Below are 12,643 nucleotides of genomic sequence, written 5' to 3' on the forward strand. Positions count from 1 at the left end.
GCCAGTCCCGCGGGCTGCCCCGGCGCTCCGCTCTTGCTCCCGTGCGGGCCCGCGGGGGTGGGGGGAGGGCGCCGGGGCGCCGGGGCCGCGCGCCGCCTCCGCCGAGCCGAGCGGCGGTGGCTGCGGAAGCGACTCGGGCTGCGCGGACACCAGCGCCCCAAAGCCCGCGGGGAGCCGGGGGGGCCCGGACGGGAGGAAGAGCGGAGCGCCGGGGCAGCCCGCGGGACTGGCACTTACCGGGCCCCTCAACCCCCAGACTTTGCAGCAGCAGCTGGAAGAGGAGGAGGAAGCAGGGGGCCGAGACGAGGGAGGGCATGAACAGCAGGACGTGCCCCTGGGCGAAGAGCCGGAGCCCAGGACCCGAGTCGGGGCCGCGGACGAACTGGTCTTGGACGTGCTGGGTCAGCGGCGCCCAATCCCCGCCAAGAGACAAGTCTTCTGCTCCGTGTTCTGCGTGGAGAACGACCTGCCCGAGGCCCCCACCGCGGAGCAGCCCTCGCCACCCGCATCTTCACCTCGGGCTCCGCCGGTGACGAACGTTCCCAGCACCCCCACCTCCTTCCCCAGCCCCCGGCTGTCCCTCCCGACGGACCCCTTGTCCCCCGACGGCGGCAGCATCGAGCTGGAGTTCTACCTGGCGCCCGAGCCATTCTCCGTGCCCAGCCTGTTGGGAGCTCCACCCTACTCTGACCTGGGTGGGGTAGGGGATCCCTATGTGCCCCTCATGGTGCTGATGTGCCGGGTGTGCCTGGAAGACAAGCCCATCAAGCCCTTGCCCTGCTGCAAGAAGGCCGTGTGCGAGGAGTGCCTCAAAGTCTACCTGAGCTCCCAGGTAACTCTACCCCCACTCTGTCCCCTCTTGTGTTCAGGCCCCTGGCGAGGCGGTCCTCCACCAGCTCGCCAACTCCGGGTTCACAGGAAGAGGTGATGAGACAATTCTACCAACGACCTCTGACAGTTTCTCACATCTCAGTTGTTGTCGGTGTAATTATTATTGAAGTGTGTTTGACCTCACGGCTAACTTGACTGGAATTTAACCCTGCAGGAGTTTCAGGCTTTAAGTTGGCAACCGTGGAGGGAACAGGCTACAGTGAATTGTCCTCTGCTTATTTCTTTTACTAAATTGCAAGCCAGAGCTCGCTCAAAAAGGAGGACAATGAAAGTGCCTCATAGGCCTAGTATCCCCGAAACTAACAAATAGTAGGCACAAAACACTGTAAGTATGTATTAAGTTGGTGAAGAGAAACGTTGGAATTGTTGGAATTAGTATTTCAGGTCCATGATGCCTGAATTTTAAATTGTGCTCCATTTATGTATTCCAGAAAAGTTTTATTTATTTTTTCATTCATTTATTCATTCATTCATTCATTTATTCATTCCTTGGCCCATGCCCACTTAGCATTTTTCTTATTCCACAGTAAAGTTGAAGTACTTTTCCTCACTGAAGTTTTATGCCAGCACAGTACTTTATTTCTTTAAGAGGGAACAAAACAGACCAAAACAAAGGAAAGCGAGGCTAAGAGGCTTAACAAAACAAGCAGTGGTGAAACTTTCTTCCTCGGCTCCTTATTTGAAAGCTTGTTTTTTTTCTTGGAAAGTTTAAGCGTGCAATAGACCAGCTTTCCTTCACTGATGGTGAATGAGTTCTTCCAGTAGTTTTCAAGCTGTTATGTTTCTGCCAGTGTTTTGCACAATCTGGAATGCCCTTTGATCCCATGTCTGATTGTCCTAGGCCTATTCATCTTTCAAAACCCTTGGCCGTTCAGGTGCCAACTCTTTTTGGGAAGCCTTTCCTCACCTTCCGGGCCGCTGCTTATATACTTTCAAAATACTTCTGTGTGCCTTGCAGGCACTGAAGTTCCTTATGTGTCTGTTTGTTTTGCCAGACTGTATGGGCAATGTCTTATAGTCCTTGTGTTTGATAGTTTTATGCTGAGTCCCTTTCCAGTAATAGTGTTTAATAACATTGGCTGAAGTGAACTGAACAGGATTCCACACAGTGTGGTTCCTGTGTGTTTTGTGGCTAATCCATGCTGGTGTCTAGACTGAAAGTGTGTACTGTGCCCAACCAAAAAATGCAAAGGGAAACTTAAACAGAATGGAATGTTACACAAACAGTAAGTTAGCCAAGATGGTTGAGATTATCCAAACGCCTGCAAGAGACTGATGTCTCTTTTATGCTGTATCCACAAACAGATACTTAAAACAGGAGGAATGTCTGCTCTCATGTGGTAGTTTCTGTGACATCATCGGCAAACAGATATTGGTGCCATCCATGTGCAGATCCCTGTGGTGGGATTCAGACATTCCCCAAATATGGGCCCTGCTCCAAGGGAGTCACTGTGAGAGCAGATGTGTATGCAAGAGCAATACACGGTAGCATATAATGAGATGTAAACAGAGTAACAATACCAGGTATACTTAAAGGCTGGATACAGATGCTGTGGGTTTAGAAGTTCAAGGAGGGTAGCTGGTGTGGGTTGAGGTATTCTGCATTAGTTTGATTTTCTTAAGGTGGGCCCTTTTCCCAAAGCATATATATATATACGTATATATATATATATGTATATATATATAAATCTCCATAAGTTTGTTGTAGGCAGTCAATATTTTGATCTGTAATGGAGAAGAGAAGGAATGGGGAGTGGAAGGGTGGCAGGGTGAGCGCAGTTTCATAATACACAAACACTAGAAACTTCTCTCAAGTGACATAGTATCTGAAACTTGTTTGTAGTAATTATGGGTGTTATGTATGTCCCTGATTTTCTTCCAAAGTATTGGACAGACCTTTCAGTAAAGAAAAGCCTACTTTATTTAAAATATTAAACAGGAAAAATGAGTCCCGCAGGCCAGGCAAGCTTCTACCCCAGGGCTTTTGCATATGTTGTTCCTTTTGCCTGGAATAGCCCCCTAGATACCATTCCCTTTGCTTGCCTACTCCTCTCACTCCTCTCTTTCAGATCTGTATGCAAATGCCATCCAAATGGCCTTCACTGACCACTCTTTTTCAAGTTTAGCCTCACCCCACTCTCTTATACTTATGTAATTTGTTTCCACGAAGACAGGAATTGTCCCATGATGTGTTCATGCTGTGTCTTTAGCACCTAGAATACTGTTGGACATATGGTAGAGGCTCAGCTAATAATTACCAAATTTTTGAAGAGCTGAGTGACCAAGAGAGGATGAGATTACCCCCAGTAACCATTGCCAGAAAGTGGTATTCTACTTGCGTGCTAAATTCTACTGTGAGCTTCAAGTTAAAGGCAAAAGACAAAGTCTTAAAGCAGACAAAAATAACAGGTTTACTAAGTTTGCTATGAAAGTTAGAATTAAAGATTTTTTAGATGAACTTTTAGCTTCTATGCAAATGGAATTTTTTACCAATTGGATAAAAATACATACAGCTTGTGGTTGTAATATTTCTGGTCTGTGTTAATTCTAAGGTCATTTCTATTCAAAGGGTCTATGTTTCCATGTCACTTAACCTCTCTATGCCTTAATTTCCTCATCAATGAAATAGAATTGCAGACCGTGACCTGTAATGACATGCCAGTTCTGAAGCAAAACCAAATCAAACTGCAGAGTTATTTTGTTGCCTTATTGAGCTAGATCAAAAGGGCACACTGAGTGCTTTCTTTCTCCTTTTATAAGCTTTCATGGGTTTGACAGAGTAAAATCTGTTAAACCCGAATTTGCAGGGCTCTTAAGACCTTTTAAAATAAAATGATGCATTTGAAATAAAAAGTTATTAGTGATATTTTTCACTTGTTTTTGAGTTTGTGTCAAATAGTGCATTATTTGACATCACTTAAGAAAATAAAGGTGATTTTCTATTAAGCATTTTATACACACGTTAAAAATACATACTAAATGTGAGTTGGAATATTGCCTGGTTAAATTAATGTTCTTCTAAAAAGGGAGGCTGAGTTCTTTGAAAGAAAGTATGAACTTGGAAGGTGGGAACAAGGATTTTTAGATGGTAAGTCTTATTTCCATTAATGCCCTGGAGTGCATGTGTAATGAAGGCGGATGAGTAGTTGTGGTCATTATTTCAGTACAGAGAAAGCAGATTAGGCCATGACTTAAATACCTGCATACTGTGCTTTCTAAATAATAGTTTTATTTCTTGAAACATAATATTCTTCTCCAGTCATCACCATGACTGGGGCTGCGGGGAGCCCCTCTTAGTGGAATGACTTTATAGTTCAGTGTGTACCACCCAATTTTCAATTGCCATGGTGAAGGGTTGAACTGATAAATTATAATCTTTGCCACTGCATAGGTGTTGGCTTAAGGGCTGTAGAACACATGACAGATACAGTGGAAGTTACACTAGTGTATGTTGCCTGGGTCCATAAGTCGTTGATACATACATTTTAGAAGCATTTCCCAGTGACCTATGTATGCATGTCTGACCATGCCTAAAGCACACAGTCCGGGGATGTCTGCAGGTCACTGAGCCATTGTAAATGTTAACCTCCTCAGCTGGTTTGGCCTCTACCACATCTTCCTAGGAGGCAAGATTGTTGCCTTCTTTTGTTTCAGAGAACGATATTGCACTTATTTCAGAAATCCTCCGTTGATATCTTTACTTCATGGTTTTGGTTTCAGACAGTAAAATTTATTATAATATGAAGTGTTACTATTTAGCACTTTAGATAAAGAGAGCATTGGGTATGCTAAGGACTGTCTAAAGGTAACAGCTGTTGTGGCTTTCATCACTCTGCTTCAAAGAGCTCCCAACTGGCAGGTGCATGTGAGTTGGAATGTACACACCTGTCAGATGAGTATTAATAGAGACAAGCAACATATTTCTTCTACAGATTGTGAACAAAGCAGCTGTTAGATGGTGATGTCTTAAAATGACAGTCTACTATAGTCACCCTAGAATCGGTGACCTAAGGGTGACATCTTATGTATCCTATTATTAAACTCTGAGTCATGCAGACTTGTATGGGTACAAGTGTAACCTACTTTTTTCCCTTTAAATCTTAAACCAACCTGTGTATTTTTAGAAGCTAATGTGTTCAATGTGGAGTTTGAACACAGCCATCTTCGCACAGGTGAATTTTTGGATCCTGTCATGCCAGGTGTGATTTTGGTAGTCCTGAAAATGTGAAGAATAATGAGACTGGGATACATTTCATTTCTCTACAGGTTTGAAAAGTGAGAGTGAAGGAATATGTAAACTTATTATTTTGTGCCCAGAATTTGCATGTGTGTGCTCACACGTGTATTTGAAGGGTGCGATAACATTTGCTTTCACACCTTACTGACTCATGCCCTTATTTCTCTCTTCTGCCTCTTTAATAATATGTCTCTAATAATTTCTTCATATCTTCTTCATAATCTCTTTTTTCTTTTACCTTTCAAAATCTGATTTTAACGGACATTTGATTTCTGCGGACGAAATACCCTGTTGAGGGCTGAGGTCTGAACCAGCAGAACCTCGTCCGTGTGTTGCCTGGGTGTTTCCCTTCCGTCTCTTCCAGCTGTCTAGAGATGAGGCTACGAAGAAAAACCCGGCATTGTGCTCCGCTGCCTAAGAGATCTCAAATAACATGACAAGTAGTACTACTTATCCAAGGCGTCAATTGTAACCTTTAGAGTGGTGATTTTCTTTCCTTCTAGAGCAGAGCTCAGCTTTTATACTGGAAGGCTCTTCCTTACTCCCTTTTTTTTTTTAATGTTTATTTATTTTTGAGGGAGAGGGAGAGAGAGAGAGAGAGAGAGAGAGAGAGAGAGAGAGAGAGAGTTCAAGCAGGGGAGGGCAGAGAGAGGGGGGAGTCACAGAATCCAAAGCAGGCTCCAGGCTCTGAGCTATCAGCACAGACCCCACCCAATGTGGGATTTGAACCCTGAGATCATGACCTGAGCCAAAGTTGGATGCTTAACTGACTGAGCCACCCAGACGCCCCTGGCTCTTCCTTACTCCTGATGTGAGAGAGAGAGAGAGAGAAAGAAGAGCCTTAGAACTTAAACTCCCAGCTTTTTGTTAAGAGATTGTAACGGGCACTGTAGACAGACACCTGAGTGGTAGTTTCTTATAATTAATGTATTCATTTATTACTGTATCATTTACGCATTTAACAAACATCTATTTGGGTACCTGTAGGCCAAGTACCATGAGATACTCTATAAATGTATTAAATCCCCTCAAGGAGCCATCTCAGAGCCTTGTGTGCAGTATTTTTTCTCAGCTTTATCTAGGGATATAAATAAGCTTTTAAGTTGCCGGTCAACTGTGGATCTCTTTCTCTTCTTACTTTTTGGGAGGATTTTGTTTTATTTTCATTTTTATTTTATCTTATTTTTATTTTAGAGAGAGAGCATGAATGGGGGTGGGGGCAAAGGGAGAGAGGGAGAATCCCAAGCAGGCTCCATGCTCAGCACAGAGCCTGACACAGGGCTTGATCCCACAGCCCTGCGATCATGACCTGAGCTGAAGTCGAGTCCATACTCCACTGACTGAGCCATCCGGGTGCCCTTGGAAGGATTTTATTAAACCACTTCTGGAGTACCAGTTTACCATTTAGTAAACACGTTACAATTCCACCTGTTGTGTTTAATCCAGAGTAGTAAATCCATCCATTATGTATTTCTTAACACACATATTTCTCAGAGCTCTAATTATTGGAAATAGAATATTATTAAATATCTTACTCCTTTCAAAATATTTATTACCTTTACTTAAAAGAAAACATGCTTTTGCTAAGTTTGTTTTGGATTATTCTTTACAATATGGCAAATATTTAAAGTTATAAAATTTCAAAAATTTGTTTATTTTGTTCATATTCACTTTGTCAGAAGAGTTTCATATGATCAACTAAATGAACCTTCCCAAATCAAATTGTGTCTTAAAATAAGAAATTCAGTGCCTATAGAAAAATAATTTCTGAAGTATGCCATGCTCTTAACTTTCTCAGTATTTGTCCCATCAATTTTGGGGTAATTACACTTGTATGGTTAAGTTTCCACAAGTAATAAGAGCAACCATTTATTGAACATCTATATTTTAAACACTTCTTACATATTTTATTATTGAATTTTAATTCATTTATATATTAAATACCTATTACATGCCAGTCACTATCGTAGGTGTTGGGGATTCAGAGAACTAAAGTAGATAAAATCCCTCCTTCATGGAGTTTATATCCTAAGCCAGAGGGGATAGACTATAAGATAAATAATTAGTATCATTTAGTATATTAGGGGATAATAAAGGCTATGAAGAAGGAGACAAGAGAAGGGTGATAATAGTGAGGAGGAGGTCGTTCGTATATTTACAATCGAGGAGGGTAGTTGTCAGGGAGGGTTTTTCAAGGTGATCATTGAGTAGAGATCTTCACGACAGCAATAAGGGAATAAACCATGAGGATATTTAAGGAAATAATAAGTATAAAGTTCCAGAGACCAGTACTTGCTTGGGGTGTTCCAGGACGGTGCAGGGATCCATGTGGCTGAAGCATAAGGAGTGAGATGGGGAGTGATAAGAAGAAAACAGCGGGAATGAGAAAGCTGGTCAGAGAGGGCTTTAGGACCATAGAGAATTTGCATTTCCTCTGAGTGAGATAGGAGGCTGTAAGAAGATTTTGAGATAACCAGATATAACTTAACTTTAAAAGAGATTTACTGTGGCTCTTTGTGGAGAATGTTATACTATAGGAATCAAGAATGCAAATTAAAAGATCAGAAGACTATGGCAGTAGTCCAGAGGAGAGATGGTGTAGTGCAGACTAGGGTTGTAAAGGTGAATGTGAGTTGAGCTGGTTGAATTTTGAATATATCGTGAAAATGGAGCTGACAGAATTTGCTGATGATGGAGTGTGGGATGAGAGAAAAAGAACCAAAGATGACTTAGGTTTTGAGCCCAAGCAATGAGAAGAATGGGGTTGCCATTTAATAAGATGAGGAATAGTGTAGGAGGACTAGGTGTAGGGAGAATCAGGAGTTCGTGCTAAGTTTGAAAAGCTGTTTAGACATTCATGAAAGGGTGTTGAGTAGGCAGCTGGCGTCTGGCATTCAGAAGAGAGATATGAACAAAAGATGTACATTTGAACATTCTGGACAGGTAGATGGTATTTAAAGCCATGAGACTAGATGGGGCCATCTGGGGAGTGATAGTAGATAGAGAAGGACAGTGTCTAGGCACACCAATGTTTACTAATATGGGACCTGGGACATGTGAAGGAACCAGGAAGGATCTAAAATGGAGTGGGCCAGTTAAGCAAGAAGAAAACCAAGGTGGAATGGTTACCCAGAAGCAAACCAAGATGGTATTTTATTTTATTTTATTTTATTTTATTTTATTTTATTTTTTAATGTTTATTTATTTTTGAGAGAGAGAGAGAGACAGAGACAGAGCGTGATGGGGAGGAGCAGAGAGAGGGAGACACAGATTCCAAAGCAGGCTCCAGGCTCTGAGCTGTCAGCACAGAGCCCCACTCGGGGCTCGAACTCATGAACTGTGAGATCGTGACCTGAGCTGAAATCGGACGCTTAACTGACTGAGCCACCCAGGCGCCTAGTGTTTTAAAAAGGAAGGAATAATCATCTTTGTCTAATGCTTCTGATAGTTTCAGCAGGATGAGGGTTGAAATTGACCATCAATTCCCTAACAAGGAGGTCTTTTGCAACCATGAATAGTACTGTTTTCATTGGCACTGGTGAGATTGGCTCTCTGATCAGAGTGGGTTTGAGAAAATAGGAACAGCTCATTTCTGTGCTTCAGGTAGCAGAATGTTATATGATGAAACTGAAGGTTAGAGAGATAAAATAACTCACTTTAAATCGCATAGCTGAGAAATGGCACAAGTGGGATTTAAATTCATGTCCATTTGGCTCTAAAATCCATAGCCTTTTTACATTGTTTACATTTATTTTATTTGTAAGATAAATATATTTGTTTTATTTTTCCTTTAAATTTATATCTGTGTTGTACAAAATCACAAGCCTTCTAGTCCAAGAAGGAGAAGGAACTCAATTTCATGTTCTGAGGAAGTGGAGGACACTTGCCCAGGTGCAGAGATAGTTTTCTGCCAAACCCAGGCTCATCTCCATGTAAGAAAATAAAGAGAAATTGAGTTCAGAAAAGCTATAATTCAAGTTGCTATCAAGTTTTAATGGCAACATACTTGCCTGTTTCCTTCCTAACTCTCTGGCCATTCATTTTGTTCACCATTTGTGCTTTCTCTTGTGTTACCATCTTTTAATGTTGGTGTCTGCCTGATCCATATCTAACCCCTCTGTTATCACTGTATGGTATTAGTATTATGTATTAATGGGACCAGCTCATCTACTCCTATGGTTTCACGTAACACTGATGTGCTCTGGAACTTCCAAATCTCTTTCTCTAGCTGGGATCACTCTTCTCACTTTCAGCACCATATAGCCATCTTTTTCCTGTACCTTTCCACTTGTATGTCCCACCCACCCACAGCCACATTAAACTTCTCACAACTAAATCTCCTTTTCCTCATCATCCTTTCCACACTGCTGAAGTCTTTCTCCTTCTTTGGGGTTCCCCATTTCCATTAGTTGTACCCAGGTCAGAAACTAGGGAGTCATTATTGAGTGCTTGCTCTCCCTCACCTGTCTCACCTAATTAATCACCAAGTCCTCTCAATTCTACCTCCTAAAAATATTGTTATCCTTTTCCCTACTGTTCTCTATTTCTCCTGACATTTCTCTGCTGACGGCTCTACTTTCTGTCCTGGATTCTAACAACAGCTTCCTACTTGGTCCCAGTGCTCCAATCTTGACTGTTTCCAATCTGTTCTCCACACTATAGCCAGAGGGTTTTTTATAAGATGCTCAACTGGCCTTGGTACTCCCCTTCTTAGCCTTTCAGTGTCTGCCTCTTGCTTTTAGAATAGAATCTAAACAAAGTTTACATGGGATCTAACTCCTATTAACCCCTCCCCCTTAAGCCTACACCCATATTAAGCTTCTTTTTGTTCCTTGAACACTCTGTGACTCTCAGTTATGAGCCTTTACTTTTAGTAACCCGAGGTTCTGTCTTAGATCCACTTTTTTCCTTATTCCCCCAATTCTGTTGGCCTTTCACACTTACTGATTCTTCTAGTCTCAACTTAGACATCTCTTCCATTGGGAATTTTTCTGGACTCTCTATACCTGCATTACTTATGGTAAGATTGTTACTTCATGGTATTTAAATTGCCCATTTCCTGGGGCACCTGGGTAGTTCAGTCGGTTAAGCGTTCAACTCTTGACTTTGGCTCAGGTCAAGATCTCATGGTGAGTTTAAGCCCAGCATTGGGCTCTATGCTAATAGAACCTGCTTGGGATTCTCCCTCCCTTCCTGTCTCTCTTTTTGTCCCTCTCTCTCTTTTTGTCTCTCTCTCTCAAAATAAATAAATAAACTTAAAGAAAAACTAGTCCTCATCTTTTTTTTTTTTAATTTTTTTTCAACGTTTTTTATTTATTTTTGGGACAGAGAGAGACAGAGCATGAACGGGGGAGGGGCAGAGAGAGAGGGAGACACAGAATCGGAAACAGGCTCCAGGCTCTGAGCCATCAGCCCAGAGCCTGACGCGGGGCTCGAACTCATGGACCGCGAGATGGTGACCTGGCTGAAGTCGGACACTTAACCGACTGCGCCACCCAGGCTCCCCTAGTCCTCATCTTTAGATGGACTTAAAATTTAAAAATCTTTAAAAAATTGCTCATTTCCTGCTCTTTGCTTCCTTTAGACTGTAAAGCTTGATGCATGTAGAGACCATCTTTTTTTGCTGATTAATTTCTTAGCTCCTGGCATGTGGGAAGCATGAAATGAATATTTGTGGAGTGGACTTATTTATTTACTCCATAAATAATACACTAGAGGCTGCTGTTGCCAATACATGAAGTATTGCAGTAGATAGCGAAAATGATATTTTAAAATGAAAATCTCAACATTTCATTATCTTGCTTAAAAACCTTTAAGACCTTCCCATTACTCTCCATAAAGATCCCAGTTCGTGACACCTCTGCTAAGGCTCTGTTCTGTTCATCAGTGCCTTCTCCCTTCCAGCTCTCCTCTCTCCTTCCCTTGTGAATGAATTTCTCCTCATCCTCAGAGCTTAGCCTTCATCAAGTCTCCAGACTGAATCAGTGCTTTTCGAGTCCTTTTCCCTCTGCCACCATTCTGTTTTTATCCCCCTTTGGAATTGTATGTGGAAGCGATGATGTGAAGTTTGATTAATTTACTGCCCCCACTATTCTTTAAGCTGCTTTTACAACTAGCACTTAGGACGGAGCCCAGAATAGAGTAGGTGCTCAATAAATATTTGTTAAAAGTTTGAGTGAGTGGTTGAAAGTAACTTATAATACGTTTAGGTTGGCAGAAAAATAAGGTAAATATTTGAACCTGAATTTTTGATATCTTATTCCATGGTATATTTAAATTTTGAGTGCAGTGGAATGCTGTGGCCTCTTTATCCTGACATCCCATCTATCACAAAGGTCCTTCTTTAATTATAAAAACCTATTCCGGTTACTATGTCTCCTGCTTAACAAATTCCTCCTGAACCTAGGGGCTTCAGACAACAATTTTGTTTTGATTATGACATATGGGTCAGAAATTTGGGAAGGGCTCAGCTGGTCAGTTCACATTTGGGCTTTCTCATGTGGTTCGCATGAGTTGTACTTTCAGTTCACTCACGTGGCTAGCAGCTGACCCTGGCCATTGTCAGGGAGCCCAGCCGGGACTGGATGCCAGGAGTGCCTCCGCGTGGCTTTGTCAGCCTGGTAGTCTCAGTGGCAGGCTTGTCACGTGGAGCCTGGCATCCCCTGAAGCCAGCCTCAAGTGAGCCAGGTGGAGGCTACGTGATCTTTTCTGCGCTAACTCTGTAACTCACTCCGTGTCACTTGGCAAGGCAGTCACAAGCCTGCCCAGCTTCAAGAGGAAAGGACATAGACCCCCCCTCCCCCCATTTTTCTTGTGCAAGTGTCAAAGAATTTGGGGCCACGTTTGTGAACCACCACACTGCTTCAGACCAAAATAAAAGATGTTAATTTAGGTAGTAAATCTTTTAAACCTGAATTTTAATATTTTTAACTTCATGTCTTATCAATCATTTCATTAAATATTTCCAACCCCTATCATTATACTGATTAATACATTTTCGTGTTGTGTTTTCATGTTTTATTCTTGACTAATTTAATAATAAAGCTTTACTTAGTGTTAAGCAAAACTTACATAGAAGCCATTCTCTTTTAAAATTAAAGATTTTAGATAATTCCATTGTAATGGAAATATCTTAATATCAGGATCAGCTTATAGTTATTCTGATTATTAACCCCAGTTAAAATTATTCTATATAATGTAATTTCCTTTCCATTATAAAAATTTTAGCTTCAGTAATGGTTAAATTATTATTTAAAAAGTTAAGTATCTTTATGTGTAAAAATAGTTAATATGATATTTTTTATAGATCAGGCATGTCCTGTACAGAAATAATATTATTTCTAATAATACTTTAGGATTAACCATCCTAGTTAATCTTTGTTAAATTGGCCCACCGTTGGATATTTATTGTTTATGGTATTCTAGTTTGGGTGATTTTATTATTTGATTAATGTCTAAATTTCCAATAACATATATATTTTTCTCAGAAACCTCTTCCAGATTAAGGATCTGTGT

General features: G+C 41.4%; 1 protein-coding gene across 1 annotated transcript in view; it reads left to right on the forward strand.

The window, feature by feature from the left end:
• Positions 1–12,643, forward strand: part of RNF217 (ring finger protein 217) — a 131,618-nt gene that overhangs the window by 6,605 nt on the left and 112,370 nt on the right. Inside the window, exon 4 of the mRNA XM_040474625.1 lies at positions 6–832. Coding sequence (XP_040330559.1) covers positions 6–832 — 827 coding nt within the window. The remainder of the gene's footprint in view (positions 1–5; positions 833–12,643) is intronic.

Source organism: Herpailurus yagouaroundi, unplaced genomic scaffold (assembly GCF_014898765.1).
Source record: "Herpailurus yagouaroundi ecotype Mexico unplaced genomic scaffold, PumYag 139, whole genome shotgun sequence".
NCBI classification, from domain to species: domain Eukaryota; kingdom Metazoa; phylum Chordata; class Mammalia; order Carnivora; family Felidae; genus Herpailurus; species Herpailurus yagouaroundi.